This window comes from Octopus bimaculoides, chromosome Z (genome assembly GCF_046866305.1).
Source record: "Octopus bimaculoides isolate indiv1 chromosome Z, ASM4686630v1, whole genome shotgun sequence".
NCBI lineage: Eukaryota > Metazoa > Mollusca > Cephalopoda > Octopoda > Octopodidae > Octopus > Octopus bimaculoides.
Window position 1 is genome coordinate 47,786,213 of NC_142944.1, and position 15,842 is coordinate 47,802,054.

At 34.4% G+C, this 15,842-nt stretch overlaps 2 protein-coding genes across 4 annotated transcripts in view; one reads left to right on the top strand and one right to left on the bottom strand.

Annotated features, from left to right (window-relative positions):
- The window catches only part of LOC106875951 (ankyrin repeat domain-containing protein 27), a 57,239-nt gene extending 41,401 nt beyond the window's left edge, over nucleotides 1-15,838 (bottom strand). For 2 of the 3 annotated variants that reach the window (XM_014924286.3, XM_014924285.3), the window contains exons 1-5: nucleotides 15,776-15,838; nucleotides 7,469-7,574; nucleotides 6,140-6,176; nucleotides 3,109-3,176; nucleotides 2,739-2,794 (exon numbers count right to left, since the gene is read on the bottom strand). In XM_014924286.3, the coding sequence (XP_014779772.1) occupies nucleotides 2,739-2,794; nucleotides 3,109-3,176; nucleotides 6,140-6,176; nucleotides 7,469-7,574; nucleotides 15,776-15,829 (321 nt within the window). In that variant the 5' untranslated portion in view covers nucleotides 15,830-15,838. Of the gene's footprint in view, nucleotides 1-2,738; nucleotides 2,795-3,108; nucleotides 3,177-6,139; nucleotides 6,177-7,468; nucleotides 7,575-15,775 lie in introns of those variants that run through there. The other variant, XM_052973518.2, reaches the window with a different exon arrangement.
- The window catches only part of LOC106875949 (E3 ubiquitin-protein ligase Bre1), a 50,278-nt gene continuing 49,582 nt past the window's right edge, over nucleotides 15,147-15,842 (top strand). The window contains exon 1 of the mRNA XM_089365254.1: nucleotides 15,147-15,168. The gene's annotated coding sequence lies outside the window, so the exon portion shown is untranslated. The remainder of the gene's footprint in view (nucleotides 15,169-15,842) is intronic.

The window sequence follows — 15,842 nt, forward strand, 5'->3', positions numbered from 1 at the left end:
ATGAGAAAAAGGAAATGAAATCAAGAAATAAATTGAGATTTATTTCTTATTAGATGGATTACTCTTTTTGATAGATTCTACCACCATTAGATCTATAAACTACACACACACACACACATATATATATATAGCGAATGAAAGACGGAAGATGGAATATATGAGAATTTATTATTAATCACGACAATTGTTTCGACACATCTAGCATCGATTTCTCTTGGGAAGGACACTCAACAACTGGTTCAGGAGCATCCGGTGGTGCAGATGTACCTTGTCAGGTGATAAATAAATAAAAAAACAACTCGTTAAAATGACTGTTCCACAATGTAACTTTCCATTTTGTAGAGAGAAAAATAGCCAGACAGAGGAAAAATCTTCATATATACGTAGAAGATCAGAAGTACATACATACATACTAACATATATATATATATATATATATATATATATATATATATAAACATACATATACATATATATACATACATATACATATATATATATATATATATATATATATATATATATATATATATACACATACATACCCACACACACATTTTAAATAATTGATTGGGATGACAGAATGTACTATAAGCTTTATTTAGCATGGCTATTGCTTACTGGTGGTTGGGGAACAATATAATGGAATTGAATGCACTGTACAGAGCAGAGGAAACCTCCTTAAGTTACATAATACGGTACAGTGTTATAATATGTACATTTCGCTACTGTGTGTGGCAGGATGACATTGGTATAATGCGTACATTTATAATAGTTCACAAATCCATTAATGAGGCAGGATGTATGGTATGTATTCAAGGAGTGATAGATAAAGAATGCAAAGAATCAAATACAAAGAATATAATAATTCTGACTTTCCCATTTATTCTTTGTATTTCTTAATATTATAAAAAGAATATAAACAGAAAGAGGGGGAAAGGACAGAGAGAGCTAAAGAGAAATATATATTAATATTTTGTTAAGTAGATGGACAAAATATGGAACAATTACCAGTAATATTATTTTACATTGAATGAAAAAAAAACTTATGCACATGATCATAATTTAATGTCTGTTTTCTCTTCTGGCATGGGTTGGATGGTTTGCGAGGGTCAGATGAGCTGTAGAGTTCCATCAGGCCACAATGTTAGCCTTGGCAGTATTTCTATAGCTGGATGTCCTCCTAACAGCAACCACTGTACAGAGCTATATTGGGTCGTTCTTTATGTTACTTGTCCTGTTTTCCATTTGTTTCACTCATTGTTTGCATATTGAACTCATTTACTTTCGTATTTCATGTTGTTTACTGTTTAGTGACGTCCTGTACCCTTATATGCATGTGTGTGTGTAGTATATATATATATATATATATATATATATATATATATATATATATATATGTGTGTGTGTGTGTATATATAAATATATATATATAAATAGATGAATATGATTTAGGGAAAAACAATAGATGCTTTCCTATGAATTTTTTTCATGATAACTACTTGATAAATTCTTATATAAGAGTTTATCCTATTATTGTATATATATATATATATATATATATATATATATATATATATATATATATATATATATATATATATATATATATATATATAACTAGAATATATTCAGTGCTGAATTTTATTCCGATTAAAAACACATAGTACCGAAGTGCAGCTCAAAAAGCCCGTCTTTTTCATAGATATATAGGGATAAACAATCTTCTATGTGCTATCCAGAATTACATGAGGTGTTCGTTTGGTATGTTGAATTTTTGTTTATTTCTATGTGTCTTGACTGTACTATACTGACGAGTAAAGATCATATATTACTATAATGATCATGAAATTGGCGATCTATAGTTAAGTCTGTTTTTAAAAGGCTAACTTCTTTGAAGGATGCATTTCCTCGCATTCGGTAAAAATGTGTTTATTGCGGTAGTTAACGTGAGGCATTCTTGTATAGTTATGCTCTTATGTATATATATATAAATAGATAAATATGATTTAGGGAAAAAACGATAGAATCTATATATATATATATATATATATATATATATATAAGGGCATAACTATACAAGAATGCCTCACGTTAACTACCGTAATATGATTTAAGGAAAAACGATAGATTCTTCCCTATGAATTTTTTTCACGATAACTACTTGATAAATTCTTATATAAGAGTTTATCCTATTATTGTATATATATATATATATATATATATATATATATATATGAGACTCTGTTATATACATTCTCATGTTATACTGATCTGTACATCTTGAATTGTATTTAATGGTTGTTTACCAACTCTACTTGAACACACCAACATTTTTGTCTTCCTTCAATCATTTTTCCTATTGTCATTCCCCAAAATTCTCCTTAATTGCACTAAACATTTCATCAAATAATTCCTACATACCCACTATAACCATCTTCAGGATAACTTGAACACTATTAGCCTTTTTATTGCAGAAATCAGATATACCTTACTAACATTTCATTATTGTTAACTGTAGAAAGCAGCCTTATATAGCAATCAATCTTTTGTTGAGAAATGTCATGTTTTTTTAATATTTTGTAAGATTTTTGTCAAGTTTATTGAGGCAACATGACTTGCAGAAATCAACAATTTTATTGTTTGGTATATATTCAATACCATTAATGAAATAACAATGAAATTTAATTTTGTAGTTGATGGGTTAATGAAAAAAATCACATTCCCATATCACATACCTTGTTGTAGCCAATTTCTTCATTTAAGATCTTTGTCCGTGATCCACCAAAAAACCCTGACAACCAGAGAAAAGAGAACAATAGCTGATAGGAGTGAAGGTAGGTGGGTGAGAGGGTGATAGAATAAGTTTGGTTGCAATGCAGACTTTTAAAGAAAAGAAGAATAACAGTTAAATGGGATTTGAGACAGAAATAAAATGGAAATTAATGAAGACAAAATCAGTTACATAGAAAAAGAGAGAAATTAGAAAAAGAAAGAAATTAGAAAAAGTGAGAAATGTCAAAAAATATTCATAAATTTTTTTGTTCCATGCTCAGAATTAAATCATGCATGACATATTAATAATTAATTACTGCCTAGTTTGCTTACCTTCCAAATAAAGCTCATTTTTCTCAAGATAAACAATCTTTCCTTTTGAACATGAAGTGTAATATTGACTGTAAAAGAGAGAAAGTGACAGCAGTGTTAGAATTATTGGCATCAAAGAAGTTGGAATGAGGATTGGTTAAAGTAGGAAACTAACTAATTATGGTTACAATTAGACCTTTGATAACAAATGATGGAGTTTGCTATCACCCTCAATACTCTTACTGCAGCCTCTGCCCCTAAGCCTCTCCCATATCTCTCTCCATCTTCTGCTAAAGTCGCCTCAATCCTGCCCACCCACCCAGTCCAAACCTCTGTATCATTTCACTTATTTTCCTCACCCCAATATCTCTCAGGGGCATGTTCCAACACATCTTTGCCATCATCTCTTTTACTATCACTCTCCTTTCCTTTCCAACTGGGGTACCCATGTACCTACAGTATAACACCAATTTCTGTCCCTCTATACCTTTATTCTCTCAACTGGCACAACTCTACCTCAATAATACTCCCCACTCCCAGTTGAGGGGTTTTTGCTTTTTTTGTTTTGCTAGGTGCTTGGTGACTCTCTCAGTGATGGTGCTACATTAAAAACACCAGTTCACTTTGTAAAGTGTTTGGTATTAGGAAGGGCATCCAGCTGTAGAAACCACATCAAAACAGGCCATGGAGCCTGGTATGGCTCCCAGCCTTGCTAGCTCCTGTCATCTAAACTATGCCAGCATGGAAATTGGATGTTAAATGATATTGATGAGTACAGTGCCAAATTTAATCATATTACAGCATTCGTTTTCCTTACTACGATGGAATTAATTTTGCCAATCATCTTACAAAGTTCAATATAGCAGCAACAATGACATCAACAACAACAGATGTTTCAAGGCTATTTTCAGCTGTTAGCTTTGCAGGCTCCATAACAATCTTCTCAGTTTTGTCCCTATCTCCTATATCAGTTGATCATTTGATACAAGAAGAAATTTCAAAAAATGTTTTCCTGTTTTATTAAATATTGTAGTCATATTTTTGCATTATATATGTATAATATATATCATAACTAAATTGTATATTCCACACTTTATTGTATTTTGTTATGCACGCAATCCCCCAGTCTGTGGAAGAATTGTCTTGCAGGAAAAGTTTGGGGACCTCTGCCCCATATTACTCTTTACCAAAGCTCTCACCCTCATTTACTCCATCATCATCATATTTATCATGTCTTTCTCTCTTAGCTTTCCTCTTCTTCCTTCCACATTCATTCTGTCACTCCTTTTACTCACTTTACTCTTTCCTCAATTTGTGACTCAACCATCAAATGCAATGATCGTAAAAGGTGTCTAAAACAGCTGGTGTCAAGAAGGTAAGGGACCAGCAAAAATGACCCCATGATGATTTTATGATGATTTGTGTGTGTGTGTGTGTGTGTGTATGTGTGTGTGTGTGTGCGCGCGTGTGTGTGTGTGTATGCATGTGTGTGTGTATGTGTGTGCACATGCATGTTTGTGTGAGTATGTGTATATGTGCATGTGTCTGTGTTCATGTTTCACCCACACTACTGCTTGACAACCAGTTCTGGTTTGTTTATATCCACACAACTTAGCAGTTTGGCAAAAATTGACTGATAGAATATGTACTAAGCTTGAAGAAAAAAAAAGGCACTGGTGATTGATTTGTTCAACTAAACCCTTCAAGGTGGTGCTCCAGCATGGTCGCAATCTAATGACAAAAACAAATAAACAATAAAAGATACCAGTGCATGTGTTTTAACATGTACAATGTTTTTACTAAAACGCAATTATATTTAGACTGACCCTGGAAGGAGGAAAGGCAAAGTCGACCTTAAGCAGAAATTGAACTCGGAACATGAAGACCAACGAATAATAATAATAATAATAGTAATAATCCTCTTGACTAAAGGTACAAGGCTGCAAATTTGGGGGAGGGAGACAGTTGATTACATCAACCCCAGTACTTAACTGGTATTTATTTTATTGACCCTGAAAGTATGAAAGGCAAAGTTGACCTCAGTAGAATTTGAACTCAGAACATGAAGATGGATGAAATACTGCTAAGCATTTTGTCCAGTGTGCTAACAATTCTGCCAGCTTGCCACCTTAACAACAACAACAACAACAACAGCAGCAGCAGCAGCAGCAACAACAACAACAACAACAACAACAACAACAACAACAACAACAACAACAACAACAACAACAACAACAACAACAACAACAACAACAACAACAACAACAACAACAACAACAACAACAACAACAACAACAACAACAACAACAACAAGTAACTGCAGAATATGTGGCGATGGACAAGAAACAATAAATCATATTATCTCTGGCTGCCCAGTCCTGGCTAAGAAGGAATATATTCACAGACACGACAGAGCAGGGACCTATATACACTGGAAGCTATTCCAACACTATGAAATAACAACAGAAAAAAGATGGTATAAACACACGCCAGAAAAGGTCACAGAAAACGAGAAAGCAACCATACTCTGGGATATGCCAATACACACAGATAGAGAAATTAAGGCAAATAGACCAGATATAGTTGTCAAAGATCATGAAGGAAAAAAATGCTTTCTAATTGATGTATCAATACCAGCAGATGACAACGTTTCTCTAAAAGAAATGGAAAAACTTTCAAAATACAAAGACCTGGAAATAGAGGTAACTCGAATGTGGAATCTAAAAACAGAAACAATTCCTATCATAGTAGGTGCCTTAGGTATAATAAAAAAATATTCAGACAAATACATAACAAAAACACCAGGACTTACAAATATATATAACATACAGAAAATTGCACTACTGGGCACTGCACACATCCTACGCAAAACACTTTCAATACAGTAACCATAAGAGCATCACAGCAAACCACAGCACATACCCAAGGCGCACAGAGATGCGCTCGGTAGTGAAGTGAAAGCACATTATAAAAATAAAACTACTGAATAATAATAATAATAATAATAATGATGATGATAGCAATAATAGTAATAATAGTAATTGTAACAAACCCTTTAAAAAATGGTGAAGGTTTCAACAGATGTGACTCTGAAATAAAAAGAAAATATATGTATATAATTAAATCACACAATATAGCTTCAGTTGATAACATTGGGTTAAAAAGAAAATGACAAAGCTGATATTCTTTATATTAAGTTTAATGAACATAACAAAAAGAAAAATAATTAATGTTTTAATAAAAATTAAATGAGAATGAATAACCATTATTTTCAAATTGCATATGACCATCTTGTGTGTGGATAGCAAAACAGAAAATATTCATTACTCAAGGACACCTACTGCATGAAAATTTAATAGTAAAGTGGGCACTAAAAGAATAATTCTGGTTCAGAATTTGTCATTTAGATAATGAGTGTTCTCCCTATTAGGGGTTTAATTTTACTAGATTAAAATTTCTTGGTGAGACTACATACAATATGCTGATACATACTTTTGTAACATATAAGAAGAAAATTTTACTTCACAAGTAAAATATTATATATTTTGAATCAAAATGATCAAGAGTATTTGTTTTAAGCAAGCACTTAAACATTATTTTACAAACATCATCATCATCATTCTTTAATGTCCGTTTTCTATGCTGGCATGGGTTAGATGGTTTGACCAGAACTGGCAAGCCAGCATGCCATATCAGGTTCTAGTCTGATTGGCTTGGTTTCTATAGCTGGACGTTCTTCCCAACACAAACTACTTCACAGTTTGTGCTGGGTGCTTTTAACATGGCACCAGCATGAGCACTTCTACACAGCACTGGCATGAGTGCTTTTTACACGGTACCAGCACAGGAGTCTTTCAGGCCAATCCTCTTCATTGGAAGATGTAACCTTAACACTTCTCCTGTGGATGACAGGTCTTCTTGGGAAAAAGCAATGTGCCAGGCATCTCGGTCCTTTGTCATCTTGTCAAAATATTTAATTTTGTTTTCTTATGAGGTTTTAATAAATAACATGGGGAAAACATTAAATTTATTTAAGGAAAATAATAAATTACAAAACTACATAAAGAAAATGATTGTAGTGTGAAAGATACACATTAGCCACTCAAAAGCACACAAAAACGGTTAACTTCACTTAAACATTTATCATGTTCAATGAAAATTTTGATGCCAAATAGTAAACAGTCTTTTGTGTGTCTCAAATAGCTAACATATATCTTCTACACTGTAATTATTTTAGTTTCAACATGTGGTCTCAAGATAAAATCACTTGCCTGGCAAGTGCATCACTGAAATATATGAACAGAATATTTCTCTTTTGAGTTTTGAAGAACGAATTAGAAATATCAACATTTAAACATCAAATATGAAACAAAGAACTCACTTATAAACTTTGAATTAATGTTAACACCAGTAAGTGAAGATGACTGTGGAATACAAATCACATAACATTTCTCCTGAGCTTCTTCAAACTGAGACAAAAAGTTAGTCTGAAAAAGAGGAAGACGATTTGTCCAGACAAAGTAACATTTAATAACAAATAAAAGAGAAAAATTAATTAAACATGATTTAATTTAATTTAATATAAATAAATGTACATCCATCTGTCCACCTACCCCACCTCATCCATCCATACTTAAACATAATTTAATTTAATATAAATATATGCATGTATGCATGCACACATACATCCATCTGTCCACCTACACCCCCTCATCCATCCAACTCTATCCATTATTCCTGAAAGGATTCTGGGAGTTAAATCCTCATACAGCTCCTCTTCCATCTCATCCCATCCTGTGTCATTTCAATCACATGTCCATAGTACCAAAGCCATGACTTCTCAATGCAGAGAAGTAGTGGCTCGACCTAGAGAGACCCCCTAATTTCCAAACTGCACACCCTTTCAAATAACATAACTCCAGAAATCCTTCAGAAGAACCCTATTTCAACTGCTTGTATTCGTGATTGTACTCTTTTGGTCGCTACCCAACATTCATGACCATAGGTGAGGACAGGCACAAAAACCAAATTGAAGAGCTTTAAAAATGAAATTGTCAGCAAGGCAGTGAACCACCAAACTGTTCTATTCATAGTCAAAGGGCAAAAAAGGAAGTAGTTTCTGCTATGTGATACTCTATCTCTAGTGAATAAAGCCATGCATGGGAAACTACTATTCCAGTGATATAAATATAAGAAGACCACAAATTGGATGATTGAGGGACATGAAGAAAAGAACAAAAAGATAGTAGGAAACAGGATTTGCCAGATGATCCCGCAAAATGGAAGGGAGGCGGGGAGGCTATGTCACTTGTATCTACAACTTCCCAACGGCGATGGATTTTGATTTTTTTTTTTACTGAAGAATGTAACTATGATCATATATAAGATTATTTTGCTGTTCAGTTCATATGGTTCTCTAGGGGTTCTGTAACTCTATTATTTTAGAATAATACTAGCAATAATATATATTCTTATATGTGACTAATTAATTAACAATAACTTTATTAGTATGTCACATAATTGTTGTTCCATTTTAATGATAAAATCTATACAAGATGATTTAGTTTAGTTATTGATATATATATATATATATATATATATATATATATATATATCATCATCATCATCATTTAATGTCCATTTTCCATGCATGCAAGGGTAGGACAGTTGCCAGGAGCTGGCCAGGTAGAAAAACTACCCTAGGCTATTGTGTCTGTTTTTGCAGGGATTTTACAGCTGGCTGGATATATATATATATATATATATATATATATATATATATCATCATCATCATCATCATCATCATCGTCGTTTAACGTCCGCTTTCCATGCTAGCATGGGTTGGACGATTTGACTGAGGACTGGTGAAACCGGATGGCAACACCAGGCTCCAATCTGATTTGGCAGAGTTTCTACGGCTGGATGTCCTTCCTAACGCCAACCACTCAGAGAGTGTAGTGGGTGCTTTTACGTGTCACCCGCACGAAGGCCAGTCAGGCGGTACTGGCAACGGCCATGCTCAGAATGGTGTCTTTTATGTGCCACCCGCACAAGAGCCAGTCCAGGGGCACTGGCAACGATCTAACTAAGTTGAAACACCTCTCCTTCAGTTGTAGCATGACTATGTTCTTTACATAGATTGTAACCCTAAAATTATTTTACAACAGATTGGTTATACGTTTTTTCAAGAGGGAGAAAGATGTTATAAAGTATAATGTCCCAAATTTTATATATTTCTAACAGTGCTAAACACCCAGTCTACAAGCAGAAAGCAATCTATTTTGTTATTTTATTTTTTGTTCAATACAGTTTCTGTCAGGAGAAAGTGAACACGATTATGACATTTACAGGTCCAGCAAGAGAATTGGTTCGACTGATTTGGTTGTTGTTCAACTTCAATAGCTACAAGTCAATCCTTGTGAGAAAAATATGGCTGGGGAGAGTTTTCCAGGGAATTGATATCCTAGAGATGGCAGACCAGGTTTAGTACAGTAATCCCTTGCTATATCACAATTCATCTATTGCGGTTTATTATTGAAGCTTACATCGATTCCTCTATGGTGTTGTTTTGCATTTATGAAAAAATAAATATATACAAATTATAAAAAAAAAAGAAAAAAATATACAGTATTGTTTCTACTTCATGAATTTTCACTATTGTGGGGTTTTTGGAACATAACATACACGATAGTCAAGGGATTACTGTAGTTAGTATGGGGCCTAGTGTCTATTGTGACAAGGAAAAGAGAAATGGTTGTGACATGTTGTGGTATTGGTGATATGTAACTAGCTAGGTCTCAAGAGTAGAGATTGTAATAGTAGCAACAGAAGAGGCAGAATGAAGATACAGCATATAAACAAACTAGAGACTGGCATATATTAGTCATAGAGTTGTTACCAACCAGGCAGATATCTTTTTCCTTTTGTTTTAGAATATTTTTGTGTGTAGGAGCAGCACTGTTCTGGACGTGTTGAACAGCATTTCAATATCAGTACCACTTGAGTTATGTACTGTATTTTTTTTTTTAATATCCTGTCGGCATTCACCCAGCATGAATTGAACCGGTTCCAATAATTGTATTCAGAGCATTGTGAACAGAAAGCCAGCCATGCACAGCAATCACAGACGTCTCATGTAGAGATAGTCAACCAATTACAATTCCAGCAATGGACATTGAATGTGTGAAAACCGGATATCAATCCTGTAAATCTGTTTTCAGCTGCCCACCTCACTGTTTACACCATCCTGGGAGTACATGAGTCTATGTTCTCATGAGTTTTATAAAACATCAACAGTTACTCAGAGCTGAAATATCTTGTGGCATTAAGAAGAGTGGTTTCCATTTTGGTATTTTGCTACATAAAAAAGCGTTCAATATATTCTGTAAAGTGGTTGGCACTAGGATGGGCATCTAGCTGTAGAAACCTTGCCAAAACAAATAATGGAACTGAAGCTGCCATGACTCTGCCAAACTAAAGGTGATAAATAGCAAATATCAGATTCCATTCTTGTGCCAGAATAGTGAAGGTCTACCAAAACGGTCTCTGCCCCACCAAGCTATAAATTATGTATCATTATCAGCCAAAACTACTTGGTCCACCTGTCTTCTTTCCGGGTGTAATCACTTTTATAACTTCATTTCTAGATCTTGTACTAAATACTTTACCCATCTATTATTTCCCATCATTAAATTCTTATGTGGGCAAACCCTGAAACAGAACAGTATCTCGTTTAAAGGTGAGCTCAGTGAGAGCTAGGGATTATCTGCAACACCTCTTGCTTATTAAGGGGACAATACTTGAGGATAGACAACATATACAAGAACATGTCATAAAAGGTTTATCTTTCTTTTAAAAAATTATTTTCAAAGTTTAGCAGTTTGAAACAAAATGTGAACCAACAAAGGAGTAACTACATGGTTACTCAACTTTCATCTTGCTGGAAACACCAGCCTAATGTCTTCAAATTTGAACTTAAAAAAGGAAGGACATATTAGTAAATGCAGTTACAAATATATAAAAAGACTGGACTGTTAAGGCTGGAATTCTTTGATAATATGTCTGCTTGGTCAGAACTGGGCAAAGGCTAAACAACAACCACAAAGAAAACAACAAAACTAAATACTAACTTGCAATTGTTCTGGTTGGTCATCAATCTCATTAATCTTTTAGTCTGGGAGGACTTGACCCACCTCCTCCAAATGACTTAATATAAAAACATTTAAAAACATGCACGCATACATGCACACACACACACACACACAGCCAGAAAATAAAAAGGAGATCCAATTTGTTAATAAGCAAGCAAAATAAATTCCAGTTCCCAACTGAATTTACATTACAGTTCTATATTTAAGAGATGAGGGATTATGTACATTATTTACATTTGACAGATATTTGTCCTCATCTTGTTTGTTGTTAACACAACGTTTCAGCTGATATACCCTCCAGCCTTCTTCCGGTGTCTTGAAGGCTGGAGAGTATATCAGCCGAAACGTTGTGTTAACAACAAACGAGATGAGGACAAATATTCATCAAATGTAAATAATGTACATAATGAATTTACATTACTTTCTCATGTTCTAATTCATCATCATCATCATCATTTCACATACTGGCATAAGCGGGACAAATCACCAAGCTCCAAGTTACAGCTCACCTTGATGGGCTGGACGACCACATCTCATTTGTACATTTTATTTTTGGTGTGTTTTCTATGGCTCAATGCACTTCTAAAACTAATCACTTTTACAGAGTATACTTGGTATATTTTATCCTGGCACCAGCACTAGATTAGCTGTCATGTCCTCAACAAGAGTTTTCTCTATACTGTTTCCGCTTCACCGAATGTACTCAGTACATTTTATCCTAACACCAGCATATAGAGGTTTTCATATCCTCAGTAAGATTAAGAGGCCTCTCTACTTCATACCTGTTTGTTGTCCAACCACTTTATTTATAATGGAAATTTAAATACACCAAAAGTGCTAAAAGTGACTCACAAAAGTCAAAAGTTAGTTCTAGATTCTAGATAAATTTTTCTTCTACAAGCAGGGTCGGATTTATACATAGGCTAATGTAGGCCATGGTCCAGGAGCCCTGAGCTTGGGGAAGGGGTGTTGTGTTCTAACTCAAGAAAAGCCTAAATCTTGGAGTTAAAATTTTTTTCAATATATTTGCAGCAATCAATGAAATAGTTTGTAATTTGTTTGCTTTTTTTAAAATCCAATAGTTCTTTTAACATTATTGAGCCCTTTTTCATTCATTGGGCCGTTTTAGATTCAAAAGGCCATTAAATTTAACTGAGTTCCTCTGAATCTATTGACATCCCTAGATTTAATGGGACCCTTTGTATTAACTTGTGTTTTAAATTAGCAAAACTGCAAGGGCCTCCAAAATCAACTGGTCCAGGTGCCCCACTAGGTCTAAATCCAGTCGTATTTGCAAGAGACACCAGCTGATCTCTGAACAAACTGTCCACATACAAAAAAAAAAAAAACCTAAGCACTAGGAACTGTTCATTTAGTTCCTTATCGACTCTAGTTCCTTAAGTAGGATCAGTAAAAACAACTAGGAATAGCGTGCGTAGTTTCACACTCGTATAATTCTACTAAGTTTTACCCCGATTTTTATATGAATTTTTTCTTATTATACATGAGTAAATATGATAGACATATCAGTTTACATATTAGATCAAATCCTATTTTTATCAGCTCTGAACAAGATGAAAGATCGATAATGCCTTCATTCTTTCAAAATCAATCAAATAACTACTAATCATTATTCCTTAGCGCTAGGTCAAACCTGACCGAGCAGATATATAACAGGCGTTCCAGCCATAACTAGTCCATTCCCCCCATCTCAGACACAGTATAATAAATAAAATGTTATCCAATGTGTCAATCTTTCCTTAAAAACTATACCCAATGGATATAGTTTGGGAGAAATCTGGTTGCTAATTGCAGCGGGCTAAAAGATAAACGCTGAGTGGAATCTCCCCTCAATTGAGGAATTTTCCTTATTTAAAGCTTTATTCTTACCATGATGACTTTTGTTAACATTTTGTCTATAGCTAATAACCTCAGTAAATTTTCAGATTAACACCCACAAAATTTTCACTAGGGTATTAGGGTTAGGGTTTTAGGGTTAGGGTTACGGTTAGTGTTAGGGACGGAATTCCCTAACCCTAACCCTAAACCCTATCCCTAAAACCCTAATCCTGACCTTAGCCCTAACACCCTAGTGAAAATTGTGCAGGTGTTAATCTGAAAATTTACCAAAACCTCTTCCTATTTTTGTAACCTAGTCATTGCGATGTCTTTATTTTTGTGTTAGGGCCCAAATGGCTAATAAAGAAATCATTGTCAGACAAAATGCCTTGCAAATATTTTGTTATGGTCCTTTATGTTCTGAGTACAAATCTCACCGAGGTCGACTTTGCCTCTCATTTTCCCAGAATAAAGTACTGATATCGATATAGTTGAGTAATCCCTTCTCCCAAATATGTGGTCTTGTCCTAATCTTAGAAATCATCATCGTCATCAAGGTAGTATAATGCCGGTAGAAGAGCAGACAAAGTACCCTGTATTTTTTTTTTTTTCTTTGCATGGTTTAGTCACAAGAGGAAAGGCAGCATCTATGACTCCTCACATTTGTCAGGGTCTCCAGGATTGGTTGTGTGCATGGTGGGGAGGGGTAGTTTATTTTATTCTTTTTCTATTTTATTAATTTTTTTTTTTTTACAGAAACCCACATTTTCAGCTTTAGAGATTCCGATTCTGAAAAAAAAAATTGGCAAAAATCGCAATTTCAAAATTTCACAGTATTCCTCATTTTACTGTGGGAAATTTCTCTGAAAGAAATCTTTGCAGAAAGGTCGGTAATTTTTCAGATTAACACCCGCACAATTACCTAACCCTAAAACCGTAACACTAACCCTAACCCTAAACCCTAATCCTAACTCTAAAACCGTAACCCTAACCCTAACACCTTAGTGAAAATCGTGCGAGTGATAATCTGAAAAATTACCGAAAGGTGAGTAGATTGATTACATATTTCTTTCACTATTTTATCGCAGTTTTTTTCGCCCAACAAATTCTTGTGAGAGTTGGCTGTTCTTTCTAGCATGTGTATAGCCTGCTTGACGGCCGGAGGCTTGAGAGGGGAAGGTTTGGGGTAATTTTTTAAATTTTTTTTTTTTGAAAAATTAAAATATTACAAATAATTTATTTTCAGAATCATAATCTCTGTATTTTTTCTACGTATTTCGCCAAAAAAAAATTCTGAAAAAAGTGAAAAATGAAGAAATGGGGGTGGGGGATAGAAATTTTGAAATTGCAATTCTTGCCAATTTCTTTTGGTAATTTTTCTGATTAACACCTGCACGATCTTCACTAGGGTATTACGGTTATGGTTTTAGGGTCAGAGTTAGGGTTTTAGGGTTAAGATTAAGGTTAGTGGTTAGGGTTAGAGTTACGGTTAGGGACGGAATTCCCTAACCCAAACCCTAAAACTCTAACCGTAACCCTAACCTTAAACCCTCACCCTAAAACCCTAGTGAAGATCGTGCGGGTGTTAATCTGAAAAATTACCTTTTTTTTTTCAGAATCGGAATTTCCATAGCCAAAAACGTGGATTTCCGTAAAAAAAAAATTATTAAGGGTGGGAGGGGTTCGGTTACGTCTCTACCATGTGCGCCGCAGAATAGCAAAACTGATCGAGTGTTGAAGAAAAAGCTTAACAGTGTTTTAGCTGACCATTCCTCGTTTCTGGAATCGAATCCCAGTAGAGTTGACTTCATCACCCATTCCTCGGGTGGGTGGGAAAGGTCGATCAAATAAATACCAGTCATGTGTAGAGGATGCAACTACAATTATCCAGCCCACATCACTTGCATTGAACCAATAAAATAAACTGATATACTCTATCGATAAATATGATGATGAAACGTGTCCAGTATACGTAGATCTAGGCGTGGTTGCTGAATTGCATACCTTAAAATAATGCGCATCATTTGGGAAGTTTAGTCTCAAACTGCACATTAGCACTTGACAATTTCCAAGGTGTCGCTGGGATGTTCAGGTGAGTCGATCATTTCATTCTCTAAATCTCTATCTAACCCGGCATGAGTGCCTTTAGCAGTTCCATTATATTGCAAGAATTCTAGCCAGGTTTTCCAACTGAGAAAAACTTCCCCTACTTGTCACCAGACACAAATACCCTGAAAAGTGTTAAAGGCACTGATCTTTCTTCTGTAGCTAAAATAACACATACTTTCATACATGTATACATAATTATTTATATAGGAGCTGAAATTAGAGTCAGCTGTTTGACAATTCCAATCTCAGCTGACAGAACACATTTCAGGGAGATTCTAAAAATAATACGCATAAATGAAAACAATCAAGGCAGAAGAAAAAGAAACATGTTAAGTTAGTTGATAACATTAGCTACCTAACAGGATTCTTATGACTAGTGTAAAGAATGATAATTATTTTTAAGTTTAGGAAACGAAATCAATTTATAAGACAAGATTCTAAATTCGTCTGCTGAACGCAGAAGCATAACTTTCACACGCTTTCTTGCTTATATCTTTTTAAAAAATGTTTTTGTTACCAAAAGATGCTTTCACATTTCGAACACAGTTTTCGTTTCCATCGAAATAAGCTGTTATAATTGTTATATTTACCTGAAGGGCCTGATATACAGGATTAATGTCCAACTCGTCAACGTCAGCTGCCATCTTGATAGCAACA